An 18,462-nucleotide genomic window follows, 5' to 3' on the forward strand; every position below is an offset into this window, starting at 1 on the left:
TGGGTTAAAGGGGTATTTATACTGGAGTGGGAGAGGAATGTGAAACGTCAGGTTTTACAAAACAGGGGTGGCTCGCGGCTTGACCTCGCGGCTTAACCAAGTCGCGAGATCCAGTCGCGAGTTAACCGTATGGCCAGTTGTCCTGTTTTGTCCTGTAGTGCTCCAGCTAGCATGACTGTTCATCTTCCAGCATGCTTGGCACGTGTGCAGCTTCTGGCGGCTTGCAGCTTCTGGCGGCTTGCAGCCGCGAGTCCACCCGCGAGTCCCAGCCGCGACTCTCTGTTTTCTTACACACTCTTGAGCAATCTTCACTCTATCTCACTCACTACCCTTACAACAAACCCACCTAAATACAGGGTTACTAAATGCTGAATTACAAGCAAATTTGGCACGGAATAAAGCCAATTAGATGGTTGAATAAATTCAACCTTACAGATCCTACGTAAGATCCCAATTTTGACAACCTTGATCGTGACTTAAAGTTATGATTTTAGTTTAAAAAACTATTAAACACAAATTTGTGTGCATTAGTCATTTCCCTAATCTATGTACTTTTACCCAAAAGCTCAAGATAATCCAGGATTGGCAATATCAAAAGCTCAAGATACTTGGCAATATGAAAAAACCCAAGATGATTACTACTTGGCAAACTAACATTTTAAAGCCCAAAACTATTACCATTTGGCTAGGGGCGGAGCTAAAAATTTATCTTTGGGGGGGCTGGTCAAGACTAAATAATCATATTGATTCACAAAAAATATATGTGTCTCTATTTATGTATGTATGTATGACCCACTAATCAATGCTCTAATGAATTTTTGTAAAGAGATTGAAGAGAATTAGTGTAAGACTATGAGAACATTTGCACTGAGTAATGAGCTCTTTTGGAAGAGACTAGAAAGTAGAACATTGGAAAATACATATTGAAAAGGTGAAGTAGAACATTGGAAAATACATATTGAAAAGGTGAAGTAGTTTTTAAGGGAAGCTAATAGTAAAAGTGAGTAAAACTGTAAAACTATAAAAGTTGTGGACTTGTTGATGTGTTGGGGGGAGGAGAGATGGAGGAAAGACTAAAAAAAAGTCAAAGTAATTAAGTAAATTTGAATGAAACAAGTAGTCAAGGACACATGGAGGGGGGGGGGGCAGTTAGTTTCATTTGGAGGGACCAACTCTAACAACAATTCTGTAGAACCTATTTTTTAGCAGCTATAATAAAATTTTGAGCATTTTGGGGGGGGGGGGGGGGGCATGGTCCCCATAGTAAAATGTAGCTCTGCCCCTATTTGGCACACAATTATTTCGATAGCCCAAGGCTAATAACGCTTGGCAAATATTATCATATTATTTCAAAAGCTCAAGAATATTAATACTTGGCAAATCCTATTATTATAAAATCCCAAGGCCAATAATACTTGGCAAATATTATCATATTATTTCAAAACCACAAGACTTATAATGCTTGGAAAATTCTATTATTTTAAGAGCCCAATTAAGATTAACAACACTTGGCAAATACTATGCTTTAAAAGCCTAAGACCAATGATTATTGGCAAACACAATAATCTAATGTAAATATTTTACTTAAAGCCCAATGCTAATAATTCTTGGCAAATAAAATTATCTAGCAACTATATCAAAGCCCATGAAGATTATAAACTCATGGAAATTATTTATTTTTATACCATATTACAAACTCATGGAAGTTATCTTTAAAAACCCATGGTTACTATTTATCTCATGCCACACTATTTATCTCTCTAATATTTAAGCTCATGGAAATTATATTTATCTTCAATACGCATGGCAATTATTTATCTTACAAACCCATGGCAATTATTTATAAAAAGCCCATGAAAAATTATATTATTTCATCATGATAATTATTTATCTTATGTTGTATTATTTATTTCACTAACCTTTGAAGCTCATTGACTTTATCTCTATCAAAGCCCATGGAAAATATTATTTATAAAAGACCATGGAAATTATTATTTAAAAACCCATGGCAAATATTCATGGTAACCTAACATATACGCTACTTTTACTAACAATAAAAGTCCATTTAAATTATAAACCCATGGCAACCATGGCAATATTATTTATCTTATTTGAAGAAAAAAACATATATTATTTATCTTATAGGCCCAAAGAACTACATCAAAGGTGCAAGCCCAAGTGAAAGACTCCCAAGACAAGGCCCAACCCGAAAATTTAGTCCACATGACAAAACCCAGCAATAAACATCTGCAAAGGAGACCCACGATTGTAACTATGATCCCTCAATTCAGCTCTTATCAAATGCCATCTATCACGAGCATCTATTTGCGCAATCATTAACTTCAAAGCCTTGGTTGTTGCCGGTACTCTAGTGGAAGATGCTATTAATGATGGCATAATTGAGGAAGAAAAGAACCTTGTCTCCAAAGAAGGTACAATCAATGCAATCAACTCCCAAAAATCATCAGTTGCCAAGACTGAAAGAAATTTCTCAGAATTACAATACTTAAGAGTGGTCTTGGATAAACTACAAACTAAAGGAATTTTTGAAGCCATTGGATCCTAAGCCGATTACACACATCCTATGCCTAGAAGTTACTACCCCAATGCTCATTGCAAATATCATCAAGTGAAAGATCACACAACTATAACTGTTTTCATTTAAGGCACGACATTCAAGATCTCACTGACCACCAAGTCATTTATCCACCTTCATCAGCCAATCGTCCCAACTTTGATTAAGCTTCACTCCACAAGGCACCAGATCATCGTTGGGATTGCAAAACCATTGTTTAACTTACAAGTTGTTTTCAGATTGCATGTTCCAATTCTAGTTAAGGATGTTTCTTTAAATTATGGAATTTCATGTTTCATCTTGTTTGTTTGTGTGCATATACACATAAAAAAATCCGAAGAAAAGGAAAAAAAAAAAAAAATAGTTTAGTACTTAATGGATTGAGAGGCATTTGGTTCGATGAAGGCACTACACAATACAAGTACTTCATGGATGTCATTGAAGCTATGGATGAGCTTAGTCGTGTAAATGGAAATAATGCTCAGGCATCAACCTAAAAAACATAGACACAAAATGCAAGGCCAAGCATCAGCTCAATTATTGCAAGTTGTGGTCGTGGTCGGCGTGTTGTAACCCATCTTATCGGCCCCGAGATACCTCGAACCATCCCTCATGTTGTTATTGACCCCGAGTTACCTCTACTCTATCCATCCTTCCCAAATTAGATATTGCTACCAAGTCCAGTCTCCGAAACTCGAGATGCTATTTGCTTTTTTTTTTTTTTTTTTTTTTTTTTTTTAACTGAAGAGATCTATTTAACTAATATATTTAGTATTTACTAGTTGGTTCTCAAAAAAAAAAAAAAAATATATATATATATATATATATACACACTAGTTTATAAATAAATAAACTAATATATTTACTTTTCGGCCACAAAAAATTGACCAAGAGGACAAAAAGGATTATTTAAACTATATTCCTTTGTTTTGATGAGAAGCCACTTTGAATGAGTGAGTGAAAATACCGTTCGAAGAGAGATGCTGAGAAGAAAGCCTAGCAAGATCGAAGTCAAGATCGAAGACAAAGACGAACTCGAACAAGCCCGCAAACACGCCACCGCCACCAACACCACTTCCGCCAGCGCCGCCACCACCACCGCTCTCCTCCACCACCTCGATCGCCACAACAACAAAGACCCCTCTTCCGTCCAAAACCGCATCGGCCTCTCCTCCCAATAAAAATGGAAGTCGAGGTCAAGCTGCGGCTTCCTGCCGCCGTGGCCCACCGCCACGTCACCACACTCCTCTCCCCATTCCACGTCGCCACCCACCGCCAAGAGAACCACTTCTTCGACGGCTCCTCCGGCGAGCTCTCATCGCGCCGAGCCACCCTCCGTCTCCGATTCTCCGACACCGACCCTCTCTGCGTCGTCACTCTCAAGGCCAAAGCCGTCATCGTCGACGGCGTCAGCCGCGTCGAGGAGGACGAGGAACCGTTGGACCCGTCGATCGGAAGAGACTGCGTGGCCGAGCCGGAGAAGATTCTTTCGACCGCGGCGGAGTCTAGGGTTTTGAGGAGGGCGAAGGAGGAGTTTGGGGCGCTAGGGTTTGTGGGGTTAGGAGGGTTTAGGAATGTGAGGGAAGTATATGAGTGGAAAGGTTTGAAATTGGAGGTGGATGAGACTGATTTCGGGTTTGGGACTCTGTATGAGATTGAATGCGAAAGTAGTGATCCTGAGGAGGCCAAGAAATTGATCGAAGAGTTTCTCAAAGACAATGGGATCGATTATTCTTACTCAGTCACCTCCAAGTTCGCGATTTTTCGCTCCGGGAACCTGCCAGGTGAGTGAATTTTTGCTTTATTACTGTGTTTGTTTGAGTTTTGGATATGGGTTTTTTGTTGATGAAGTTTCTAGTTGGATATTTATTTGATTGCTAGGTTGATTTAGAATTGTTATGGTTTCAATGATTGGAATATATATGGATTTGAATTGGGATTGAGAACCAAATTCTTCAAGCTTATCAGAGTCTGGAATTTTCACGAAAGTGTCTTGTATATACCAAATCAACTCTCAACATAATATTTTGCATTTTTTTGATACCCCAAATATAATTTTGTACACATATATGAACTCATAGTTGATAGCATAGTTGACTGCTATTTTCATACGGCAGAACAAGAGGTTCTCTAATTAAATTCAAGCACCATGGTTGCATTGACTAGTGAAACACAAACAATGTTAACTTTTCCAAGGACAATTACAATTACAATTAAATTCAATGCAGCTGTGCGATTAAATTTAATTGGGGAACTTAATGTACTGTTCCTGAGGAACTGTACCTAAGTTTTGCCTATTTTCATCTACCTTATGTTTGGTTGAAAGGCAAATAGGGAGAGAGGAGAGGAGAAGAGAAGGGATACTAAAATTAGTGTTATATCTGTTTTGCATGGCCTATCCTAGGCCTGGGTAAAGGATAGGGTTTGTGGTAGGTTGATAGCAAGCCTAAAACTTCTTTTTACATCTTATGAACATGGTAGCCAACTGCAATTAGGATTAAGGCTTAGTTGAGTTGAATGTGTCAAATTGACTAATGGTTGTTCCAACCTTATCCGTCATGTAATCTTCATTTGCAACCTTGAACAACCTCTTGAATGTCATGATTATCATCTTCGATGGTTGTAGTCTCTGATTTGGTTGTGATTTATTATTATTATGGTTCGAAGTTCTTATTGTCTGTCTTGTGACCCATCATCCTTGTTCTTTTTATTGCTGAACCTAGTTCTTCCACTTACTTTAACACAAGCTTCATTATAGCTGTTTTTGTCAATTGATCCTCAAATACAATTGTATTCCAATTCTAATGTTATTGACCAGGAATGAAATATGTAGTTGAAAATACCAGCCTAGTCAACAATCGTATGTTATGAATATGAGGTGATACAGCCTCCTATAAAAATAACATTATGATTGCATTGAAGTCCAGTCACCTAGCTCATTTTCATGAATATGAACATGATGCATTCCTTACTCAAATGCCTATTCAAACTTTAGAGAATCGTTTATTAATCCATTCTCATTCTAGAGCATGCATGAGCTCATCAAGAGTTAGGCAACAACTATTCAATTTTTACAATAATCATTTCACTTTTTTTTTTTTTTTTTTTTTTTTTTCCTATGCATAACCAAATCAATAATTCTTATCACTTTCTGGCCTTATTTTTGGTTATCAAGTTATCCCCTACAGAACCCTTTCCTTTGACGTACAACAAGGGTATCCTGACCTATGTCAGGATCCTTGGGTCCTGAACAACTTTTTTCATGTGAGCAACCTTCTGACACCAGAGTGATAGTGCTGTGACTAGATACCATGCTACTTTTAAAATGTCCATCTTAACGAAGGAACTTATTTTATAACCCATATAAAATTCTATGCATATGTAGTCATTCAAATGGTAATTAGAAGAATTGTGGTATGTCTGCGAGTTTTGGGACTGTACTTATGGGAAAGACAGGTCCAATTGGCTTGATATTAATGCCCCATCTCTGATTGATCTTTCACCCTATCAATTATGCTGTAGTTCTATTGACATAATACAAATAGTGGAAACTAGTTTTTCCATGACTGAGATTAAGATTTGCTATATTTATAAGAAACTTGATGCTCCTTAATCTAATTATGACTGCTATTCCCATCCACCTGTAAATCTCACCATTGAATGGCGAGCGACTTTATTGGGATTATTTATCCATTTACCATGCATTTTGCAGGCTATCCCAGACAATGATTATCAGTGGACAGTGACTAGTGAGGTGAAAGATGTCCGGGGGATGAAGCAAGGTTTAGAATTAGACTCATAAAGAGAATGATTTTCTTTCCCCTCAACCTCAAGCATCTTACTTCCAAATGTTGTGTCCCCCAGAATTGATAAGCCCTAAGTTTGTAATAAACCATTTTCTATCTTGTGGCACACTATTATTTGTACTTTTTCCTTGATGAACTACTCTTTTTTTTAATCCAAATGATAGGGTATCAGCATTCACGCCAATAAATGCTCATATAGATCGTGTCAGCATCTATGGGTTTAATAAACATATGAAAATCTAGTACTACAAAAAAATGCACAACTTTCCCACGTGGCTAGCTATGATTAGTGGAGACAAAAGTGAGATCCATGAAAAAGTGACAGGTAGTCAGATACAGTTTGCCGCATATGAGAGTTAAAGGCAAAAATTGTGAATTTGTTTGTGGTGGTTGAACTCAAATAAACTTTTCTTCGTTGTTTGGGAGGCAAGGTTAAAGTTTCATAAATGCATGAACAAAAGATAATACAGGAAGGTTACATGTAACTATCAACTATCGGACATCATAATGCCCCTTGAAGTATATAGGGAAAAAGACTACTGCGTTCTTTCTTTGTAAATTGTTTTACTTAAAATATTTGCAGTATTTTTTGTAGTGTTTGTTTTGTTGTAAAATGTTAGTCAAAATGAATATATTTTCAATTGACCGTTAAAATCCTTTGTAAAATTTTGTAAGTTTTGGTGACCTATGCTTGGAAAATTTTACATCACATCAAACCTCTGAAAATATTTTGATTTGAAATGTTTTGACAATGAAACAAACGGACATAGAAAATAAAATACTAGACAACCAGCTCCAATAGGTTAATTATATAAGTACAGGTTTTACTGAAGTTTTTCTAAAGTAGATGATTAATATATGTCATACGTCATAAGTTAACTCGGCCAATTATATAATGATTCTTATTACCAAAGCGTACAATGTAAATATACCGGCATGTTTATAGGTGTGGAATCAGACTCTGCGCAGGACCATGTATGAATAGTAAATGAATGGATGAATTTGTGGTACACAAAACGACTGGCATGGAAAGTCTCCATCCTGTCTGATTGTTTCCTGCAAATGTTCAGAAATGCTTTGAAGAAAGTTTGGAATTGACCGATATCTATATATCTTGTCCCTTACTATTGACCAAGACCAAACGTTTGGACTGACGATCTCATGGGATGTTTGACACATTTACTTCAAAACTAAAAACATGTGTTTAAAAATATGTGTAGAAATATACGTATGTAAAAAAGTATGTAGAAATATATTTTTTATTATTTAAAAATTGAAAACATGTATTTAAGTAGGTACATCAAACAGGACCTAATTTTCCTTTACATATGTTTCCAACAAGCTTGAAACGTGGGCTGCAGGTTCAGGTTCATAACAGCCCAGTAAAAATTGCAAGTCCCACCAAGTTAGCATGGTCAAGACTTCAGATGTTGCAACGATTGTTTCAGAGTTTTAAGCTTTAAAAGAGACATAGTTAATTCCCTTCCTGCAACACCAAATACTTGCCTTGAAAATCATTAGGGTTGTTCGAGTGGTTTTTAAGCCTCATAATTTTCTATGAAATTTTGTAAACAAGTCTCATAGGCTTGGGACCACCTCTAAAGAATTCCTCCATATAATTATGTGGTGTATATGAAACACAATGATTACAATTAATGCATATCTAAAGAATAGTAAAGGGTTCTAAGAGTCCTGTGCATCCATGTCAAGAAGAAAAAAAAAAAAAAATTTAAAAAGTCTGTTTTTGAATAGATTATTCAATTTAGAGTAAATAACATCTACCATCAATGCAAAACCTTTGAAAAAGAGGGCATCACATTGTGCTCTCTAGAAGTTCTTTTTTTAAGTACAAAATTGGGTCAAATCTATTTGCCTAAGTCAAGATTTACAAATCATAATCATAGTTAAGCAAATTGAATCGAGTATTGAACTATCAAGAGAGTGATAAGATGATTCACTGATTCAACTGTTGGATTATTGGTTCAACATTTGGGTCACTAATGTCTTTTTACAAGGAAATATGAAAGAACATGTCATCTTATTGTTAATCATAAATTGTAGCCCCCACAATTTTTCATCTAACAGCTAAAAAGCCCCATATATTTGATTTCCTACTATCCTTATTCTTTTCTTTTTCAAATTTATTATTTGAAATAATTTTCAAGGTGGACACCAAGAATCCTATTCCAACTATATATATATATATATATATAATAATAAAAAAAGATAAATTATTAAAATTAAGACAATATTTAATTTAAACATGAATATGCAAGTATACCAAAGATTAAAATTTATAGAATATTATTGTTCAGTTTTTTTTTTTTTTCCAAATATAGAATTGACTTTTTATGTAAAAGAATGATTGTTATATGACTAACTATATTTGATGGATAAGTAAAAATACAAAAATTAATTGGATCCAAAATGAGGAAATCTGCCTAAAGAGAGGGATAACTCCTATTGAAGAAAATGAGAGTGTCACTTGAGACCTTAAATAGTATTAGTCTATTAGATCATATTCACGCGTACATGATCCTTATTTAGTATTGCGAAAATCCAAAATTTCACCATTTCCATTTAATTTCCAAGTTCGAAATAAAGAGGATTTTCACCATTTCCATTTACCTCCAAGTTTGAAATAAAGAGGATCCTGATCGGCTGATCAGCCTGATCCAAAGGAAGTAGGAGAGAAATTGTATCAATTTCCCCCTAGCTAGACCAGGATGTCTAAGCACCCAAAAATACATAACTTTCTAACTTGAGCTGCGCCAACCTATCAAAATGGATCCATTAATTTAATTTTGTTTTTGATAGGTAATCAAACTTGATCCATTCCTGCAAACAAAACTCAATAGTAATATGGCATTCACTCATCCAGGATAGAAAGCTCACATCAAAATTCCAACTTCAATAGATAATTAGTTATATATGAATATCCATTAATTCCACAAGAACCCACGATGTACATAGTCCTATTACTATTACTAATAAGAATAGTAATGATAATAATTGGTACCTTAACAAAGACCTGAACGGAGGTCCATTTAGAACTAGACTGAAATCCTAACCTACTACGCAGACTGACAAGCTAAGTTTTCCCTCCCTACTCCAAACTCCTGACTCCAATGGGAAAGCAATAGGTTGAAATGTAATTCTCACTTTCTCTTTTTTGAAGGTGGCTGGGGAACCTCCTCGTCCTCATCATCCTCTTCGTCCTCGTCTTCATCCTCCCCATCCTCATCGTCATCTTCATCATCACCATCATCATCATCGTCATCCTCGTCATCACTTCCTCCGTCACCATTGGCCTCAGGATCATCCTCAGGATCTCCTCCATCCTCCCCTTCCTCACCAGAGAAGTCCTCATCACCAGCATCTTCATCCTGATCATTAGCATCATCATCGTCGTCATCGTCATCATCATCATCCTCTGTTTCACTACCGTCTTTGTTCTCCTGATCAGGACGTTGCCTTTTGTGGAGTTCTTCAAAAGGAAACCTGCCGAGAGAAGTAAAACCCACCAACTTAATTGAGTTTCCGCACGAAAACCCATCGTGCAAGTATACAAGGCATGGAAGACTGAAGATCAATATTACCTTCCATCCATTGCAGTCAATTTTGGTGACACACTGATATCATTCAGCAGTGATCCAGTCTGAAAAAGGGCCTCGAGTAACGTTGGTCAGACAACTTAAACAAAGATGCATAGAAATACAAACAAGGAAATACCACAACATCTCATCCATAGCATCCAGCAGAGAACTTATCTAAAAAACAGGCTTTTGAATGTATTTTAAATGCAAAGCATCATCAAATATTTCCTCGTTGAATCAACTACCATTGCATTTACCAAAGTGTCTAGAAATTACATTGTTGACATAAATAGAGTGTGAGAGCAATTAGAAGACGGCCTTTTACAAACCAACATTTTCACATATCGTTTTACAATTTTTTGGTACATCTATATGCAGTTGACAGCAAGAAACCCCCAATTGGATATAATAGGATATAATGAAGAAGACGGCCTTTTTGGAAACAGGATAATAGAAGTGGATGCTCATTTGTTATCTTGAAAGCAGGAATGGCATTATCAAATTTGTGATGCTTACCGAAAAGCAGATGCACAAATTTCCTTTATTGAGCCATAGAACTTAATGCAGGGCCCAATAAAAATTAGTTACGTGGTGACTCATATGAGTATCCACATGAACTTTTCATCACATGGCCTATTTAAGAGTCATGTAATTAGTTCATATGACTTTAATGAGTCATCCAAACATACAAATAAAATTTTCCCAATTTGGAAAAATCTCCTCAAACCCATTACGTGGCAATTCAAAAAAACATCTACATATATCGAATCACACAAATAATTAAATTATTTAAGCAAGTCGCTCATAACTAGGTCACGTGACTAAAACTGCACGTGATAAGTTGTTTAAATTGCCATGAAGAGAGTTGGAGGAATTTTCCTCCAAGCTGGTTTAGAGGTAAACTCTTTCCCAAAAAATATAAATAAACATGGGTGGGGTGGTCATTTTAGCCATAAACGTGGGTGGAGAAGATTCCTTCAGCCCAGTTTGAAGAGACACTCTAAGATCACAACTTTTGATTTTGTCCATTTGATATAGAAATGGTAACACCAAATCAAGGTGGTGCTTAATATAACGTAAACAAAGATGCGACGGCATACATAGAAAGCATTAAAAAGCATCAACTATGAAGGAATGTCGAAAATCAGGAAAGAGAGGTGTTGATATATAAATAAAAGTACTCTATGCTTAACAAAACTGATAACAAAAAATAGTAGGGCCTATTGAGCAATAAGATGGGGAATTTGTAACCATCAGCATACATTTTAAAAGCAGAATGGCTTAATTTTGGTTATTACAAGGAAAAGTGTTCATCCAAAAATAAAGTATTCTATGCTACTCTAAGCTAAACTAATCAAAAACCAAAAAACAGTAGGGCCTATCAAGCAATAACACAAGGAATCTAAAACCATCAGAAAACATTTTAAAAGCAGAATGGTTTTTGGTTGCAAACAATATGGCATATAATTCTCCAATACAAGAAAAAGAAACCTAGCCCATAAAATGCAATGCTACATTTATGCAAAAAACAAACAAACACAGATTCTCAAAACCCCCATTCCCCCCCCCCCCCCCCCACCCTTTTGAGTAAAGGTTTCAGCCCACAGATAGTTCAGGCAGCCCCATTAAAGACAGAATAAAATAATTTAAAAGAATGTCAAACACAACCAGGGAAAAAACTAGAAGGTTCCCAACAAATTCTTGTTCAGTACTCTCAAGCACTAATTATGGATAAAAGAACATTCCAACAAAAGTAGCTCCCGATTAAAGCAAACAAATTTGTTCCCACAAACACCCAATATACAAAGCTATGTCCAGATTTAACAAAAAGGGCATATTTTAATTCTGAAGCATCCCACATGAACTAAAACTACAAAGGGTTTTTGCTCAAAAAAACAAAAAGGAAAAATCTTAAGTATTACATCACAATAAAGGCATGAAATTTGACAAAAAAATATTCAGGAAACCACTATGTCATAAACATAAAATATTCAGGAAACCTTAAAAGCAAACCAAAGGCATGAAATTCCAACTCCTATACAATAATATTCAATGTTAAGAAGAATATAGAGCATTATAACTATTTTTTTTTTAAAAAGGCTAAGGTTGAAAAGGCTATACCACCATGATAAGGCAAGCAAGCGACTTTCCAGCAGCAAGAACAGTCTCTACCACCATAGATTCCAAAACAGAGAAAACCCACATGTTATTCTCCACAGAGCTCAAACCCACCACCTCCATTGTCCCCAAAAACCCTGAAAAATCAGAGAAAAAAATTGCACAAAGAGGGAGTTTTAGTGTATGTGTTTGAGAGACAGAGATAGACAAATAGGCCTGAAAAGACTCAGAGAGAGATTGATTGGCTTCTGGGATTGTGGAGGGGAAGAGTCTTTTGGTTTGGTGCGGTTAGGGTAAACCCTAGGGTTTGGTCCGGTTAGGGTTTTTGCTAGTGATTTTTTTTGTTATTTCCAGCCCAAAATTCTCTGCTTCCACGAAAGGAAAAACATTTACTTGATTGGATGATTTTTTGAGTGAGGAGTGGAAGTAGCTAAAGTTGGTGTGGCTAAAGTAAATGTTCTTTTTTTTTTTTAGAATTTGACCTTTAAGTAAGATCATTTTATCAGATTTTTTTGACTTGAGGCTTCGGATCTAGTGTTGGAAATCCATGCCATGACAAACCAAGTGAAAACCATGTGGTCCTAAGTTTAATATAGCTAAAATAAACCAATGATATTCTTTGTATTTTAATTTTTAAATCAAACATATGACACTGAGATGATTGGTAGGGTCTAGCTATTTGAAGTAGGGTTTATAGTAGGGAATGATATTCTTCTCTAAGACACTTGTCGTTTCAACTTTCCATAGGATGCTCTTCAAAAAAAAAAAAAAAAAAAACTTTCCATAGGATGGGACATGTCTAGGTTGAGTAAAGTTGAACAATGACTAGGTGAAGGGGCTATAAGGGCTTAGGTAGTGCAATATGGTCAAATACTAGTGGGTTGCACCATTAACTGAGTCGAACTATAGATTATAGAAGATGGCCCAACCCTTGTGTATGTTGGACAGCACAAAAAGAAAAAAAAAAAAAATCGTCTTTCTTACTCTAACCATCAACGTTTCCATAAGTTTTTTTTTTTTTTTTTGGATAATTACACTTTATCACCCTAAACTATACTTCATGTTACACTTACTACCCTAAACTATGTGGATGTACACTTACCACCCTAAACTATTATCTCTTGCACACTTTGCACCCTACTGTTTAGTTAACTGTTAATTTAGACTCATGTGCAAGTCATGTGAGAGTTGCAATAATCAAAAGATCAAATTGCCGCTTATTAACTGGTATCTTACAAACCTATATGATCCTCACTGCTACGCATCTTCTTCCCCACACTCTAGTCTCTTTGTTTCTCGCTTAGCTCCCCTGGTCCAAGTCTCTTGCTTTCATCAACTACAGATGAACTTCTCATCAACCAAAAAAGGTATTAATATTTACAATTAAAAAAATGAATGAACACCTCAAGGATAAAGTCATTTAATACTACTTTCTTCACTGTACAATAACTATATCTCTTTCCAAGTTCCAACAACTCCAAATGCAAAGATTAATAAAAAAACAAAAAGCCTAACTTCCATTTAATTTGTTGCAAACATCCACTTTCTCTAAATTTTAGCTCTCCTTTTGAATTTTTTGTCTTCTGTGTCCAAGAAAAAGCGAAAAAACTGATTAATTTTCCAGGGAACAAAGAAAATACCAAAGAATTCAAGACTGGGTTTTCTTGAGCATATTCTAAAAGCACTTTCTTTCCCTTTCCCTTTTAATTCTTACAAACACAAATGCCTCTCCACACCATGAATTACTATTTTTCTTCCTTAAACAGTCTAATTAAACCCAGTTTTTCATTGAAAGCATTTTTGGGTATTTTCCCATAGAGGTAAACAGAGCTTTAACAAGCACTTACAACACCCAAGTACATAAATTAATTAAAACCCGGATAAATATCAATTTTGATTTTAAAAATCTAAGCCAATTAATTGTAAAAGTTCAAGCTTTCAAACTAAGTAGCGATAAAAGCATACACAAAAATTAAACTAGACGACATATAGGAGAAAGAAGAGGACGAGGAAGAAAGACATGAGTACAGAGTAATTCACATTCACTGACCTGAAAAATAATAAAATTTAAAAAAGTGGTATATGTTGCCAAACGATGATGGGCAAAGTGGGAAAATTTCGCTAACGACAGCCATGAAAATGTCGTAATTTTTTTTTAATTGGGAAGACCGGAATCTCTATAGTTGATGAAAGCAACAGTGGGAGGAAGAAGAAGCTAGACACCGAGTGGAAGTGACAGACTGAGTTTGAGAGGAACTGAGAATATCACGTGAGGGTCTTTTAATTGGATGTTTTAAGAGACTTGGGCAATTCTGTCTTTTAATTGGATGCAATGCACTCAAAAGTCATGTGACTTACACATGACTCTAATTTCCATCAAAGTTAACAGGTAAGTTAATGGTGGGGTGCAAAGTGTGCGAGAGATAATAGTTTAGGGTGGTAAGTGTGCATTCGCATAGTTTAGGGTGGTAAGTGTAACATAGGGTATAGTTTAGGGTGGTAAAGTGTAATTTCCCCTTTTTTTTTTTAGACAAAGATCTCCCAAAAAGAATTCTAGCCTTTGTTTGTTTTTTGGTTGCATGGTCACTGACCTGTTTATGTTATGGTTAACTCAAGTTTCTTGAGGTTGGATTAGTCCCTTAACTTGGTCCCATCCAAACTCCGTGGTAAATAATCCGTTAAGATGTTGGTCACATATTGTCAACAAGTTTTGTAGCAAGAGAGGTAAGTAACGATCTCTTCCCATGATTAATTTCCTTCTTTGCTCACCTTTCTTTTCATATTTTGATTTTAGTTTCATTTTATTTCCTTTTTTATGAGTGTGAATTGTGATTGATGAAATTGTGTCTAAATGTTGATGTCTACAAGAAGATGGCTTTATTCAAACTAAAACAAGAATAATTTTAGTAGTTTCTAGGTTTAGGGTTTCCTAGGGGAAGAGACATTCGTCACCCTGAAACGACGTAGGCTTGATCATCCAAAGAGTCTAGAGTTAATGCCTCACATGTTCAAAAATAAAAAATAAATAAAATTGCCTAGGAAGTTTATGTTGGAAATTGTAGTTGCCAAGAATGAGTTGACATAATACAATGAATTTGTAGAGGCAGGAACTTGAACCAAATAACCTAGCACAGTTGAAGAAGAAGAAAAATACAAGGAACAATGAAGAATACTAGTCCTCGGCCAAGGTCCGAAGACAGATACTCATATTAGATTGATCTCAAGAACGATTTGCGACAGTATTTCTCTCTCTAGGATCCTCCCTGAATTTCCCCTTCATGCAACAGAATCTCTTACGTTATATAGCTTCTTTCAGCTGATCTGGGCCCTTCATTTGTTGATCATGTAGGCCACTACTAGAGTGCTTGTCCCATTAGACGCCTTCCCAAATCTTCTATGAGTTACGGCAACCAAGACAGCACTGTTCAGGAGTCTTCTCCACATAAATGCAGCCAGGAAGTTTGGTAGGGTGTATTAAATGTGATGGCAACTACCATCCCTTCAGACACGTTAGGATTAACCCCCTCTCCGAAACTCTTCCTCTACAGTGTGACCTCCTCTAGTATTGTGCCATTGACGTGACCAAGGCTTGCCTCCCCGGCCTTGTCGTCCAAGGGTATGATCTCCTCAGAACTGCGTCAACCTCCTCTGCCTCAGATATGACACATGGCACTATTACCTTATTAAATTTCTGTATCCCACAGAAATAATGTAAATTTTGTTTGTGCACACTATATTTAATTCCATAAGAATATGTATGTTCATTAGTGCACCTTGTTTTGAAGTTTAATTAGTCCCTTGACTTGGCACCATCCAAGGTTTCTGGTGAATAACTTACTAAGAGGTTGGTCACTTGTTGCCAACGAGTTTGGTAGCAAAAGAGGTAACAATCTCTTTCTATGATCAATTTCCATTTTCACTCATCTTTCTTTCTTTTTATATTTGATTTTAGTTTCATTTTATTTCATTCTTTATGCATTTGAATTTTGATTGATGAAGTTGTGTGTTTCAATGTTGATGTATGCAACAATATGGCTATATTCAAATAAGGGGGAAAACTAGAAATTTTTGCTTAGGGGGCCAAACCCCTATTTTTATAGGCTATATCTTTAAAAATGTTTGATAATTATAAGTAATATAAGGGATTTTTTTTTTTTTTAAATTGACCTTGGCTTTAGTTCCACCCCTAATTCAAATTTAAGCATAAACGGTTTTGGTAGTTTCTAAGTTAGGGTTTTCTGGGCAAAGAGATGTTTTTTGCCTCAAGAAGGCGTATGCATGATCATTCAATAGAGTTTGGGGTTAATGTCTCGTATGTGTACTATAGATAACATTTGCTTTAAGATGCATCCCTGCAACAAATAAGTTATTAGGTTAGGGTGTCTTTAATGAAAGATTTCCTTAAGTGAATCCCAACAATATAAGTGATTATAGACTATTGCAAATGTTCTTAAATTAGGTTGGGGATTCTTCAATAAAAGATTTCCTTAAAGAGACATTTGGTTCACCGTGATGTTACCTTACATCGTAATATTACATTATTTTAATCTTATATTAATGTAATCTCAATACAAGGATACAAAATTACATTGTTTATGAAGGTGATGAGATTAAGATGATGTGATATATTTTATAATTTTAGATTATGGTAATGTTAGAAAAAATAAAATAAATAAAAAACCTTAATGTAACATCATCATAATGCGCATCACATTAAAGGCACATCACAGCGAACCAAACGCCCTCTAAGTATATCCTAATAATACGAGTGAGTGATTAAGTTATGGCTTCTTTAATAAAAGATTTTTTTAAGTGTATATCGATAATACAAGTGAAGGTTAGCCATGTGGTTAGGTGAACCTAAGTAGGGTGGCTAACATCTTTTTAAGCTCATACCTTAACTCCAGACTCAGTTTGTGTCATTAATCCTTCACACATGAGTCAAAGGTGGTTCTTAGCCCACACTAAACCAAGTGGTGACTCCTCTTTTCTGTTATGACCCACAAGGCCTATGGTGTAATCCCAAGCTTATGATGTACCAATAGAATTTGAGATTACTATAGTAGGAAGGTAAGTGCTACATTTATAAGATTGCATGTGAGTATAGACTATTTTAAATGTTCATTAACAATGAATTCTCTAATGGGAATGGATTCCTGTAGGGGCGGTTTTTGGGGCCCAGGCCCAGCAAGTAAGTGGTTCTGGCCCAAAGGACCCTAGACAATGAATTTGTAGAGAGCGGGTTACAGAACTAAGGCTGGACGAAGTGAACGTTAGTTAGTTGTATGCCATGCAACAGTCTGAACGTAAGAATATCTCATTTATGTCCACAGGATACCGGTCCGAGGAGACGTATGAGAACACCTCTTGCTCTGATTAAAGACTACAGAATTCTTTAATCTCTCTCTCTCTCTTTTCCCTCTAAATTTTCCGATCCTTTCTTCATGGGGATTTCCTTCCCTTATATAGCCTCCTTAAATTGATAAAAGTCTTACACTTGTTAACCATCTGGACCTTCACTTGAGTGTCTGTCCCATCGGACATCCACCTTATCTTTCTATGAGTTGCATTGGCCAATATAACACTGTTCGCCTGTCTTCTCCACATTAATGCGGCTGGAAAAGTAGCTCCCTTGCATTTAATGCGGCAGTTGTGGTCTCTCCCTGGACATCCTATGCTTTTGTTCTTCTCCCTGCTTTGTGAGGCTTATCCTTATAACCAATATTTGTTTGGAATGACTCCTTATTATGGATAGGGTGCATGTTGGGCTCATATTTGGCGCGTCCGAGGGGACGTCTCCTTTAAATAAGTTTGGGCTTATTAGGGTTGGGTAGACAGTTGCTTCGGCGGCCCATTTTTCCTTTGGTCGTAGTTGGACTCTGTATAGGGCCCAAGGCCCGTTGTTTGACTTGGGAATTTTACCCTTACAATTCCCATAGTGGTTTTTTCATTGAAGAGGTTCTTCATTGATTTTCCACTTTGTTACCAAATTGGTGTCTTTTATTGCCTTTAGATTTGGCATTATATTTGTGGTATAAAAATATATATTTGTGTTACTCTATTTGGAATTACTAGATTTTTTTTTTTTTGGAGAGGGGGGGGGGGGGGGGTTCAAAATAGGATCTTTTAGATTTGTCATTTTTGTATCTCAAAAAAAAAAAAAAATCAGCATTTTAATTGCTATTATAATTTGGGCACTGCACAATTTTATTTTTTATTATTTATAATTCAATAGTTGGGGAAGAATGATTTGAATCTTGGACGTCTCTCCCATTGAAAACACTAGAAAATTCTAGTTAAGTTACAAAACTCTTGGCAACACTTGTGGTTATATTATTGAGTGAGAGTATCACTATACATTGTTGAT

The 18,462-nt window shown here is 36.0% G+C and overlaps 2 protein-coding genes across 3 annotated transcripts; one reads left to right on the forward strand and one right to left on the reverse strand.

The window, feature by feature from the left end:
- Positions 1 to 3,549: 3,549 nt before the first annotated feature.
- On the forward strand, positions 3,550 to 6,513 carry LOC126715489 (triphosphate tunnel metalloenzyme 3-like). Its single transcript, XM_050416106.1, has 2 exons — positions 3,550 to 4,359; positions 6,288 to 6,513. Exons 1-2 carry the CDS (start codon positions 3,759 to 3,761, stop codon positions 6,302 to 6,304), a joined length of 618 nt encoding a protein of 205 aa, XP_050272063.1. The 5' UTR covers positions 3,550 to 3,758; the 3' UTR covers positions 6,305 to 6,513.
- A 2,759-nt stretch (positions 6,514 to 9,272) lies between these two features.
- On the reverse strand, positions 9,273 to 12,548 carry LOC126715490 (uncharacterized). Of its 2 annotated transcripts, none has more exons than XM_050416107.1 (3): positions 12,099 to 12,548; positions 9,981 to 10,051; positions 9,273 to 9,882 (listed from the first exon to the last, which is right to left on the reverse strand). In XM_050416107.1, the coding sequence occupies exons 1-3, from the start codon at positions 12,216 to 12,218 to the stop codon at positions 9,540 to 9,542; spliced, it is 534 nt and encodes a 177-aa protein (XP_050272064.1). In that variant the 5' UTR covers positions 12,219 to 12,548; the 3' UTR covers positions 9,273 to 9,539. The 2 variants fall into 2 exon arrangements, with proteins under 2 accessions (XP_050272064.1, XP_050272066.1); XM_050416109.1 differs by having other exon boundaries at positions 9,981 to 10,039; positions 12,099 to 12,532.
- Positions 12,549 to 18,462: the final 5,914 nt, after the last annotated feature.

This window comes from Quercus robur, chromosome 2 (genome assembly GCF_932294415.1).
Source record: "Quercus robur chromosome 2, dhQueRobu3.1, whole genome shotgun sequence".
Lineage (NCBI taxonomy): Eukaryota > Viridiplantae > Streptophyta > Magnoliopsida > Fagales > Fagaceae > Quercus > Quercus robur.

Bases quoted from the DNA above. Each gene is read 5' to 3' on its own strand.
- LOC126715489 (XM_050416106.1), top strand. From the start codon at position 3,759: ATGGAAGTCGAGGTCAAGCTGCGGCTTCCTGCCGCCGTGGCCCACCGC.
- LOC126715490 (XM_050416107.1), bottom strand. From the start codon at position 12,218: ATGGAGGTGGTGGGTTTGAGCTCTGTGGAGAATAACATGTGGGTTTTC. The intron at 10,052-12,098 runs GTATAGCCTTTT...ACGTTACTCGAG, and splicing joins TTGCTTGCCTTATCATGGTG to GCCCTTTTTCAGACTGGATC. The intron at 9,883-9,980 runs GTAATATTGATC...TTCTCTCGGCAG, and splicing joins TTGACTGCAATGGATGGAAG to GTTTCCTTTTGAAGAACTCC.